Source organism: Channa argus, chromosome 24 (genome assembly GCF_033026475.1).
Source record: "Channa argus isolate prfri chromosome 24, Channa argus male v1.0, whole genome shotgun sequence".
Classification (NCBI taxonomy): Eukaryota; Metazoa; Chordata; class Actinopteri; order Anabantiformes; family Channidae; genus Channa; species Channa argus.
In genome coordinates this window covers 10,279,866-10,292,842 of record NC_090220.1, presented here as the reverse complement: position 1 = coordinate 10,292,842, position 12,977 = coordinate 10,279,866, and the positions used below count along the sequence as shown (strand labels likewise).

At 38.7% G+C, this 12,977-nt stretch overlaps 1 protein-coding gene across 1 annotated transcript in view; it reads right to left on the bottom strand.

Annotated features, from left to right (window-relative positions):
• The window catches only part of sim2 (SIM bHLH transcription factor 2), a 38,473-nt gene extending 27,113 nt beyond the window's left edge, over positions 1 to 11,360 (bottom strand). The window contains exons 1-2 of the mRNA XM_067494863.1: positions 11,019 to 11,360; positions 3,329 to 3,411 (exon numbers count right to left, since the gene is read on the bottom strand). Of these exons, the coding sequence (XP_067350964.1) occupies positions 3,329 to 3,411; positions 11,019 to 11,193 (258 nt within the window). The 5' untranslated portion in view covers positions 11,194 to 11,360. The remainder of the gene's footprint in view (positions 1 to 3,328; positions 3,412 to 11,018) is intronic.
• Positions 11,361 to 12,977: the final 1,617 nt, after the last annotated feature.

The following is a 12,977-nucleotide window of genomic DNA, read 5'->3' as shown; positions in this document are numbered from 1 at the left end:
TGATGGAGCCTGACCGTTCAGAGCTTTATATGTAAGAAGCAAGGTTTTAAATTCTATTCTAGATTTAATGGGAAGCCAATGGAGAAAAGCTAGTGAAGGTGAAATATGATCTCTCTTCCTAATTACAGTCAGCACTCTTGCTGCAGCATTTTGGATTAATTGCAGGCTTTTAGAGAGTTACTAGGGCATTCTAATAGTAGGGAATTACAGCAGTCCAACCTAGAAGTAACAAATGCATGGACTAGATTTTTGGTATTTAGGTAGAACAAGACTGTTCTAGAGATTTGTTTTATATGTGATTTAAAGGACAATTCCTGGTCAAATATGACTCTAATGTTCCTTGCAGTAGTACTGAAGGCCAGACTTATGCCATCTAGAGTAACGGTATGGTTGGAAAGCATATTTCTGAGATTTTTGGGCCCTAATACTATGGCTTCAATTCAGATGTAATTTATTTAACTTTGTGCTAAACCTGGTATAAGGATCAGTAATATAAACCAGTAGCCTGCACATTAGCACTTGCTGATGCTTTTTGAGTGAACCAGACCACACATGGCAATACATACCAGCTGCACATGTTTGATGGCATGTCTTAGCAAAAGGTAGTTCTTTTACACTGTTTAACCTGTATGAAAACACCATGAGTAATGTACCTACACTCACTAAAAACAGAAAGTGATTCTCTTGATCCCTCTGTAGTGGAGAACTACAGACCTGTCTCCCTCCTTCCTTTTCTGGCCAAGACTATGGAACGAGCAGTTTTCAACCAACTCTCAGACTTCCTTTTCAAGAATAACCTCCTCGATGTCAATCAGTCTGGCTTCAAGAGGGGTCATTCCACGGAAACGGCACTCCTGACTGTTGTGGAATATCTTCGAGCTGCAAAAGCCACAGGTCAATCATCTGTCTTAATTCTACTTGATCTATCATCAGCCTTTGACACTGTGAACCATCAGATACTCTTATCCACACTCTCTGACTTGGGCATCTCTGGATCAGCTCTAGACTGGCTTTGTTCTTACCTATCAGGACGAAGCTTCAAGGTATCCTGGTGGGGGCATCTTTCTAACTCTCATAGCCTCTCTACCGGTGTGCCGCAGGGCTCAGTTCTTGGTCCTCTCAGTCTTTTCTATCTATACTTCATCCTTAGGTGCCATCATTCACTCACATGGTCTTTCCTATCACTGCTACGCTGATGACACACAGCTCTTCCTGTCCTTTCCACCAGACGACTCCACTGTCTCATCGCGCATTTCTGCCTGTCTCTTTGACATCTCAGCCTGGATGAGTGAGAGACACCTTCAACTCAACCTCTCTAAGACCGAAGTCCTTGTCTTCCCAGCCAGACCTTTGATGCAACACAACATCAGCATCAACATTGGATCTACAGTGATTGTCCCCACTAATTCGGCAAAAAATCTGGGGGTCATCATCGATGACCAACTGAGCTTTAAGGACCACATCTCCTCAGTCTCTAGGGCTTGCAGATTTGCTCTTTACAACATCAGGAAGATCAGACCCTACATCACGGAATATACAACCCAACTCATTGTACAGGCGCTGGTCACATCTTGTCTTGATTACTGCAACGCTTTGTTGATGGGGTTACCGATATCCACAATCAAACCCTTGCAGATGATCCAAAATGCGGCAGCTCGCCTAATTTTTAATCAGCCAAAAAAGACCCATGTCACACCACTTTTTAGATCTCTACACTGGCTTCCTGTTGCTGCTCGCATCAGGTTCAAAGCTCTGTCTCTTGCTCACAGGGTGGTTAACGCGACAGCTCCCGCTTACCTCAACTCACTCATTCAAGTCTACAATCCTTCCCACCCGCTGCCGTCTGCCAACGAACGACGTCTGGTGGTCCCAACACCACACAGAAGACACCAAGCAAAGCTTTTCAGTAATGATCCCACGATGGTGGAACGAGCTACCAAACTCTGCACACTCGGAAAACTCTCTCCCAATATTATAAAAACTGCTGAAAACTGAACTCTTCCGCATCTTCCTATGCACTTAAACCTTTAAAAAAAAAAAAAACCTTTCTGCTCTCTTGCACTTGTATCTCGTGAACTGTGAACACTTTTCTGATAGGACTTTGCTTTGATGTTTGCTACTTGACTTAGATTTTTGCTGCCTTGTACCTCATTTGTAAGTCGCTTTGGATAAAAGCGTCTGCTAAATGACTAAATGTAAATGTAAATGTAAATGATGACTGTTAACTAATAAAACCTAACTGGACCAAAAATTGTATCATATTACTGGCCCCAGTTTTACCCCCTTCTTTGTTTGTAATTTCAGTTCTAAAAGGTGTTTGTTGCAAAGCTATTTTATAATAACTGTCTTCAAATGCCCAGTGGATAATGCCTTTATAAAGGCCTTTATAAAAATCATATATGTGATATCTTGCACTTGCATCTCATGAAACTGAAACATTTTTTCTCACAGCTTTAATGTTTTCTTTTTAACTTAGATTTTGTATTGCTTTGTCCTTCACTTGTAAGTCCCTTTGGATAAATGCATCTACTAAATAACAAATGTAATGTAATTGCAGCCACAAAAAGGCTTTTGTAACATAACAAAACATACATTGAATTCATACATGTCAGCTATACAGAGAATAGTGAACAATACCTAAAGCCTTTTAAAAAGAAATACATGTATCGGTAGATGTAATTGAGCTGTACCAATCAAAGATGTAGGGATGGCAGTAATATTTGTAGCAGTTTTATTGTTGATGTTGTCATTATCATTAAACACTACAAGATTTCCTATTCAGAGCAGTAATGTTAGCAATATCAGCACCACCAGTAGCTTTGTCAGTAAGTAGTGTAATTGGTAGAGAATTCACCTGTAATATTAATAGTGGGGTTCATTTATGTGAAGCAGTGAGAATCTTTGCCAATCACATTTAAAAAATTTTTTTAAGTGATGTTTTTTTTGTGGAAATATTTTATTTCTGTAAGGGAAAGAAAAGTAAGCCAATAATAAAAGGGGGTATGTGAGTTTGCTTTCACCACATAAAGTGGCCAAAACATAACAAAAGTTGTTTGAGCAGTTGATCTGCCTGAAGCAAATGAGCATTTGACACAATAATTGTTGGGTCCAAGATACTGATGTGATACTGTACTTTCAACACCACAACTTCTATTTCATCTCTCCTTCCACTATGGCATACAGATCCTCATGTTCCAAATCAGCTCATGCAAGGAAAGAACCTTGTGTATCTCAGAAAAATGAAATTTCAAATGGATGATGATGAATTTGTAGTCATTCCCACATGCCTGCACCAGTGTACTCAGATTCTGTTGTTTTCTGCATTGACCTGTAAAAGGTGGGAACTCAGTTCTTTAGCCGTGCTGTCCAGAGGACTGAACCTTGTTCCCTGACCCCATCCATCACCCAGACCTACAGAGGGAGACAGACACAGAAAAAATTCTAAAACTCCATCTATGATATAAGGGTAAAATTTTAGATTTATTATTAGGTTTAATAAGGCAGTTTTGCCTTATTAAATTTTATTAACATTCTGCAGACCAACATTGTGTGAGCATGAATATAATTAGTGGCAAGAAGTTCAACTTAACATTGACCTGCTGACCTCATAACACTACCACACTACTGGCATGGCACCAATTCAGTTGAAATAACATAAAACATAAACACAATAAAAACTTAAAGACAAGAGGATATGCTGGCACTATTCATGTAAACATTCAAGACTTCAGAATTTCAAATCAATCAAATCATCTGCAGACCTGTTGGGGTGATAGGCAAACTGGAGGGGGTCTACAGTATTCAGGATTCATTCTCTAAGCGCTTAATGGCCCCACTGGCCTAAAGTCATTCAGGGTGGACGTGTTAGACTTCTTAGGGACTGGTATAATAGTGATTTGTTTTTTTAAATGCAGGGGACTAGTCAATTCTGCTTTATTGTCAGTTTTTCCACATGCACAGTACATATATACAGAGAATTGAAATTGTGTTAATCTCAGACCCGTGTATACAGATAACACTAACAGTGGAGCCTAAAAAATTAGATCAAATATACAATATAAAATACAACTATACAAAAAGGGCACGTAAAAGAGTAATAAAAACTAGAATGGGCATTTCCTACAGAAAATGCGTGTGATTGCTGAAAGCCAACCGCTGCAGCTGCTGCAGCCATTGCAAAATCTGCAGCTCTGAACATTGTAGAAGTGCCAAAAAGACGTGAAATTTAACATGCGTATTCAGGGCAGTGTCCTGCACATATGTGTAAAATTTTATTCAAGTCAGTCATTGCATTAGCCTAAAAAATACATGGTGGTACTAAAGGCATTGCACAATATAGAAGTGAAACTGTTTTTAGGAGTTAAAAACGAGTTATATAACTGACCACACGGTGGTGCTAAAGAGCCCATACTGTAACTTGTGAAACATTTCATCATGGGGCAGCTGTACACAAAGTTTCATAACAATATCACGTGTAGTTTCCAAGATATAGCCATGTGAAGATTGCTCTCATAGATGGCAATGCAAAAAAAAAAAATCATACAATTAATTGGTATTCACCAACTCTCCAGCAGATGGCAGCCTGTCCAAAGTAATCAACTGTTGCCATCTTGCCCGCTCAACACTACATAATACAAATATTCATAACAATTATTGTACATCAGCTGTCACCCCACAGAGTAATAGGTCATCTCTCCTAACTGTACTTAACATATTACAGTTGGAACCATGTTTCTAGCTGTAACCGTGTAGGAGTAGTAGCATGTCAAAAAACATACATAAACATGCAGAGAGCCCACGCTGTAACATGTGAAGCGCATCATCATGGGACAGCTGTCCTCAAAGTTTCATCATGTTAGCATGTGTAGCTTTTGAAATATTGCTCTATGATGCTGTGAGATCGGAAGGCCTGAACTACTTAGAACTGACAGCACATGAAACAATGAAGAAGTTTTCAAATGCTATTCACCAACTCTCCAGGAGATAGCAGCCTGTCCAAAGGAATCAACTGTTGCCATCTTGCCCTCTCAACACTAATGAAGTTCTCAAGATAAGATGACAAAAATAAAAGCATCCACCATAGCGCCCCAGCTACGACGTAAAATTTAACACGCGTGTTCAGGGCAGTGTCCAGCACGTATGTGTAAAGTTTCATTCAAATCAGTCATTCAGTGTACAATATAGAAGTGAAATCAGAAAAAAACAAATCTTGTTAGCATTTAGGACTTATAGCATGCCGAAAAACGTACGGAAGAATCTGGAATAATAATAAAATTAAATACTGGAAACAACAATAGTGTGATTGATCAGTTCTATCTTGAACGAGGTAGTGTTCTTTTGAATGAGGTCTTAGTTCTGAGGTGCCTGGGGCAGAAGAGGGAAGAGGGGGCAAGTTCGGGAGCGAGTTCAGCTTCCTGACAGCCTGATGAATGAAGCTGTCCTTCAATCTGCTGGTCCTGGCCTGTAGACTCCGCGGTCTCCTCCCTGATGGCAGCAGACTGAAGTCGTCAAGAGAGCTCCCTGCCAGGGGTAGGCCTGGCATGGTGTCAATATATTAGTTAGCTTTGGTAAGAGTCCAATGTACTTGGGTCAAAAGTCCAGAATGACTGCATTCTCTTAGCTCTAATAAGGCCAGTCAGTCATAGATAATGTTTGGATTTTCAGACTCAACACATCTCAACAAACTGAGCCACAACACCAAAAATAATTAATAAGCAATAATTAGTTTAAGTTAGTGGAAGTGGTAGCAAGGGTTAGTGTTACGGATAGGGCTTACTGCTTTCCAATCTCTGTGCTTTGTTTACTGAGTTTATGTATGTGGCAGCATGTGTTATTGTTCGGAAACAAAACTGCTTGGCAGAGTATACATATAATCGTCAGGATCTTTTGAGCTTGGGATTACGCTGAGAAAGGACTATGAGTTTGGACTTTCATCACTTCCACAATATTTAGAAAGACACTGTCCGGAATTCTGGGTCTCTGTGGATGGTTTTGCCCAGCAGCAAGCCCAAAAGAAAGGGAGCAAAAAGAAAGGAAGCAGATATGAGGCTGCAGGGCAGGCCTGAAAGCACAGTTTAAAAGACAACCATTTAAGCCGCCACTTGTGAGTGAATTGGTTTCTAACACTAGGCCTATCACCAACAAAATTAATGAACTGAGGCTACCAACAAGTGTTTTTATGATTGATGCATTCCACTGATCAAAGAGACCTGGCTACAACCATCCAATCCGGACTCGGCTATCGAGCTAGACATCACCTGACATCACCTTCAACTCGGGTGATATAGCACAGTACAGTGCTGCCAGAGCTGATCTGAAAAGAGGTATCAGAGAGGCCAAGGCAACGTATGAGAGGAAGATTGAGGACCACTTTAGTAACAACACATGGGATAATACCTTGTGGGTATTATCAAACAGCTATTTAGAGAAAAATCAGCACACTATAACATTGACTGCGTGCCTATTTTCTATAATGTAATTGTGTAATTTTATTGTACCTTTTGGCATGTCCGTGATATTTCATCTCTGGCAATGAAGAAACAGCATACAGAGATGAGATACAGAGGTTGGTGGGATGGTGTGCACACAACTTGGTCCTCAATACTTTAAAAACCAAAGAAATGACGATTGACTTTAGGTAGAGGAAGCCTGACCTGCTGCCTTTCTACATCAATGTAGAGTGTGTGGACATAGTGTCCAGGTTCCAGTTTCTATGTGTTCATATAGATGCAGACCTCCAATGGAATTCTAACACCTCTCAGGTTAGAAGAAGGTTCAACAGCATCTCCACTTCTTGAGGATCCTTAGGCGTACCAACCCAAAGAGGTACTGCTGCTATGCAGCCAGCCATCGCTCACCAGGACCAACTAAGTTTGGATTCCCCTTCTTCCTATGCCACAGTCGCAGTAAACAGTAACCTGTTTATGCTTTTCATAATAACATTTGCAATGCATGACTTTGATCATGTAAGCATTTCATCACCTTATTTTTTCTTTAGTTTATCATTGTGTTAGCATTTACATTACACACTGCAACTGTGGCAGAGGAGCTAGAGCTGTAATCCACCAATCCCACAGTTGTTCATTCGATCCCTGGTTCCTTCAGTCACATGTGGATGTGTCCTTGAGCAAGACATTCAACCCCAACCCCATTTGCTTAGACCACTTCGATCTCAGAATGCAGGCCTACTTGTGGTTCCCAGAATTTCCAAAGGTAGTATGGGAGGCAGAACCTTTGCTCTGCTGGGGGTAACCCCCTCCTCCTGTCACTCTCTCCTCTCCTCTCACCTCAAAATTGTAACTACTGTATAACATTAACTGTTTTCTCCCGTAGTTGTCTTTCTCCTTCTGTCTCCCTCTCACTGTCCCTGTGCAGGTTGTTTTCTGGAGGTTTCTTCCTTTAAAAGGAGTCAAGGGGGAATTGTTGGGTTCTCTCTATACATCTTTTTAGTCTTGACTTTATTCTGTAAAGTGCCTTGAGATGACTGTGTTGTGAATTGGCGCTATATAAATAAAGTTGAGTTGAATTGAATTGAATTACATAGCTGAGAAGCAGTGTAAAGTGCTTTGAGTACCAATAGGTAGAAAAACTCTATATAAGGGCAGACCAATATACTGATGTGCCCAGAAACAAATTCTAAAATATACTGAAGAGGTAAAACTGATCTAAAATAAATGTTTCATTAATTATCTTTTGGAACTTATAATATATCAAATCATAGAACATTCTCAGATTAATCTTGACAGTTTTAAGTCTTTATTGTTCTGCTAAGCATTAAATATAATTTCAAACAACAACTACTGGAGAATAGGAGTTGAAGGGGTATGGAGAATACTAAATACCAATGCCAAACATGAAATCATTTTCTATTTGAAAACTAGTGAAATAGAAATGTCCTAAAAAGTAAGTATGTGTAAGAAATAAAATGCACAGAAGTTTCAAAAAACAAACTAAACAATCAGGCTGATTGAAATTTTAAGCTACAAAAATATATTTTTACGAGTATCTATATATATATGTGAAAAGATCACACTCTTCCCTTTCCACTTGGCCCTGTATTATTTGCATTGTTTTGGGGTCTGGGGTTGGGTTGGGAGGATTTTTTCGTGTCTTTCATTGTGGTGGGAATCAGCAGCGTTATAAAGGAAAGTACAAGCGGGTTTGCGTCATTAGGCCTTCTTAACAGTGGCAGGCTGGGCGCTACCAAGTTGAGAGAGGATGGGTAGTATCCACTCTAATGGATACAACGGGTAAAATTATTAATTATTATATTAGAGATGTAGGTTATTCGGTAGTTTTTGCACTGAATAAGATATTTAGTCTGTATATTGTCCATTATTTGAAGTAATGTGTATTTTTATGTGATTGAGTTCACCACATGCTTACCTGTGCAGGTGGTAGGGTCTACTTTGGTGAAAGCATACAAGACACAGTGGTTAAAAGGAGGTTTTTTGCTTCTACTCTTTTTAGCTTGTTGTGAAGTTGTGGTTTTTAACTAATGTCTTTTTGCTTTGGTATATTTAATTTAAGTTTGGTTGATTGTCTGGGATTTCGGTTTTTGCTTCTGTATTTTGTTAGTAAATACCAACATTTGTTTTCGCACATACTCCATACTCTTCATCTGCCCTTTTTATAAGTTTTCCAGTGCCAAATTTACATCACCTCTTATGTATATGAGGGGGAGCGGCCTGTCAATATAGATAGCAGTATCTGCAGGTGTAATTTAGTCTAATACTATCTAGAAACGTCTTTTTATTATAACATTCAGTCAGTGCGAAAAACACACGGATTTTATTTAGACATAATTTCTTAAAATTTTCAGCTTGCTGTTCAGGCACTGGTCCAAAGGAGCTTTTGGGGAAAGAACAAGTTAAAGCTCTGCAGATTGTTTGACTTTTCCAGTATTATATTGAATCCTGTGACTATTACTTTATAATAACCATCAATAATAATGACAATAATAAGTTCAGTCCCATTATAAAGCTTATTAAATATGATTAAATGAGCCCGTTTTTTTTCTGTTTATTTGTGCAATGTTAAACCGGTAAGAAAAAGAAGCAGTTTTATGTGACTCGCTTGTCATTCTTTGGTTTAAGTAAAATTACGTTAAAACATTTAATCTGCAAAGTAAACCGGTTTACGTTAAAAAATAAATAAATAAACCGCTACATTTTAATACTATATCATCTAGTGTTTTCACACGTTCGGGATTGCTAATTCTCACATCGGCATGACCTTAAATCCGAGACAATAAAAAGGGAACAAAATGGTTTAATTGAAAGGCGTTCCCAGGACATTACAAAACATTGTGCGGTAGAACAGTACAGACGTTCAAAGGGCTCTGAGAATAGATTAAAAGCGTTTTACAACTTTATCCACCTCAAATTTGATTCCACTAAACTGCATGATTTTCGCAATGTGGCGCAGTAAAGCACTAGTTTAGTGCGCTTCCTGTGAGAATTAAACAAACCATGCAGTACCAAAAGAATCGAATTAGTTAAGCAACGTCATAAAGCAGATTATAAAAAAGGCTTTTTTAATAAATAATCATGTCCAGGATGAGGCCTGACACCTGATCCGGACACCTGGTCTGAACTTTCTCACACTTATGAACTACACTGGAGCTTTATTTGGATTTGACTAAATGACTACCACATAATCGACAACAAGAAAAGATCCACAACACGCTGTAGTCTTCAACAATGAATAAACCCCTGACCTAAGTACAGGAACAATTCCCAGTTGTATTTTGGTGTCTTACCTGGACTCTAACGGGTTTTAAGTCAGGCTAAGTCCAGGTATGGAAATGATAACAAAGAGGAAAGCGTCTGGTTGCCCGCTCTCAAACCTGAGGTAATTCTTCTTGATGAATAATCAGAATCATCAAGTTGAGATCCAGGTGACAATCAGACTTTACTGGAATGTCAGACAACACCCTAATAAACGAAATGATTTAAACAACCCAGAGCACAGAGTCTGCCGGAAATATACGTTGAGGCCTTTTACTGTGAGCCGGATTCTAGCCTCCGTTACAAATGTACAAATAAAATAAAAAGACTATTGCTGATGCTGCTGATGACGATTATTATTATTGTTGTTATTATATTATTATTGGAGCTTCCCACCTCTTCCTGATGTTTAATATTCATGTTAAACCAGGGGACGGCTGTAGCTCAGTTGGTAAAGGCAGTCGTCCACGGACCACCCTGGTTCGAGCCCAGGTCCCGACTATATGGCCAAGTGTCTCTGGGCAAGACACTGAACTACTAACAGCCCGTTCCCATCCCCAGCTGTGTAGTGCCGGTCCAAGCCCGGTAGAAATTGGGGAAGGTTGCGTCAGAAAGGGAATCCGGCATAAAAACTGTGCCAAATCAACATGCGGACAATGATCCGCTGTGTCGACCCTGAACTCATGGGATAAGCCGAAAGGACAAAAAATATAATAATAATAATAAAATAATTATATTACTATTATGACATACACAACTCTTAATATGATATAATTGCTTCTAACTTTTAACTTTTATAGAACACCAATGGAAAGTGAAAGACGACTAAAAAACTATTTTTAGACTCTTTGCAAACAAGTGTTAAGTAAGAATTCGTTTTCCCATATACCCCACATTTTCACATTCTCTCCATCAACATCTATATATTTTTTTCTTACACGGGAAAAACCACAACAGATAAGTTATATTTTTCTACACGAGCTAATAAAAGAATGTTTTAGGCGCATACTGCAGCTCATTCTCTGATATACTGAAAACGTCACGGTTTTGCAACTTTTTGGGTTTTATCTCTAATACGTTCTGAAAAAATTAGATTTGGTCAACTTTAGAAAAAAACCTGGGATTATAGTCCGACTCTCTGTATTATTCATATTTGAGTGTGTGTGTTTTTAAGAAATGATTTTTTTTTTTTAGAAATACACCTCGTCCTTTTTTGATGAGCCTGGTTTGCTTTTACTGTTCGCTTGGAAGTTAATAATGATGGTCCTTGTGCTTGCTCTGAGCGCCTACCGTCGGGGAAGACCGCCCTCATCTTGAGGTAGCTGCTGGTCAGCCTGATGATCGAAGCCTTGTCCAGTTGGGAGGTAATTGCCGCCGGCAGAGGCAACAGCTTTGCCAATTCATAAAACTCCCCGTTCTCCTTTTCTCTCCGCGTCTTCGCTGCGTTCTTGCACTTTTCTCTCATCTCTGGAAGGTTCAGATAAATAACTGGTGCATCAATTCCAGATTGCTCTAAAACTGCTAAAATCTGAACTGAACCAAAAAGTAAAAAGTAAACACAGTAATAAAGTTAATACCAAAAACTATTAAAAGCGTATTGTGGTAAAGAACAGGGCAGTAGCCGCTTGTGAACTGAAGTGGTGAAAAGCCCCTCACACCAGACCTGCACCATCTCTCTCTCTCTCTCTCTCTGACTCTCTCTGACTCTCTCTCTCTTACTCTCTCTCTCTCTCTCTCGCTCTCTAAGCCTGTGTGCATATCTCAGAGTGTAGCCTACAGGACAAAAAAAAATCACATCATTTCTTTACATTTCTTTCTTTCTACACTGTAAAATATTAGGCTGTAAGCTTACAGTAAATTACTGGCTACTGGTTGCATTACTTTCACAGTATGCAGCTGTGTGTAAATTGAGAGCTCTGTACTGTGACTTCACAGTAAGTTTGACATTAAATTACTGTGAGTTAACAATGTGCTACTGTGAAAACACTGTATTATGTTTTGATTGTACAATAAATGTATCAAATGTTACTGTGATATGACAGTATGCTCTTGTTTATTGTATTTAATTGTGATTTCACAGTAAAGGTTTTCTGATATTGCTGTGATGTTACAGTAAGTTGTTGTACAAATAATATATTAAATTGTGATTTTACAGTAAATGTTTCATGACGTTGCTGTGAGGTCACAGTATGCAACTGCACAATAAAAGTAGATACTGTAAAAGTAATGCAATTCAGTAATTAACTATAAATTTTCAGTTTTAATTATATTGTAATATTGCAATTTGATTTAGTTTAGAATCTAATGAAGTGTTACAAAAACAAAACAAATTACTACATTAACAGCATCAATTTTACTAATTTAATTTGCCAACAATACAGTAGGAGTGGGGTTACAGGGTTGTGTAAGACTCACTGTAGGGAAATTGGACAAATCAATAAACTGTAGTACATAAATTCAACTATAAGACAAAACATGTGGACATTTCTTTAGCTTCCTTGAGCTTTTTAAAACACTAATGACAATTGTCATATGTAGAACAACACATTTCGGTGACTTTTCAAAACAGACTGACATTAACACGCATTTCCTGCATCAACTGGCAACTATTTGTGTAACTTTTAACATGAAAAACCAAGTGGCAAGTTATGAGTGTTCCTTCACCCCCTCTCTGATTGCCAACAAGTTTTCTGATAAAAGTACAGACTTGCTGATTTATGTGTCCATGCTGTCTCTTTGACGTTGATCCCATCTGTGGATTAATGCCCAAGAAGCACCTGTAAAAATAAGAACAAGAGCAAAGTTGTTAGTTTTCAATGAGAAACTAAAGGAGGATAATAAAAGGTTTGCTTTAAAGAAAAATAAAGATTACCTTTGAATTACCTTTGAATAAATTCCTGGGTGCAAGAAGCATCTTCAGCATACTGCAGGTTAAAATTGTAGTGTCTTGTGAAAAGAGCAGCCAAACGACTATTAAAGTCATGGTGAGGTCCCATGACCACCTGTCCCTCAATAGACAGCATCCATGCTGTTGGCTCCATGCTATGTCACCTGAAACAAATAAGACAAATCAACTATACCCCAAAGAATAAAACCCAGAATGGGATGTATGTGTTTTCTTTCTTTCTTGCACTCGCAAGAAATGTGAAACATAACCATTAATTGCACTTTGCTTTACTGTTTTCTCCTTGTTTTGCTCTGTAGAGTACCTCACGTGCTTGTTAGTTTGGATAAAAGCGCATAAAAGTT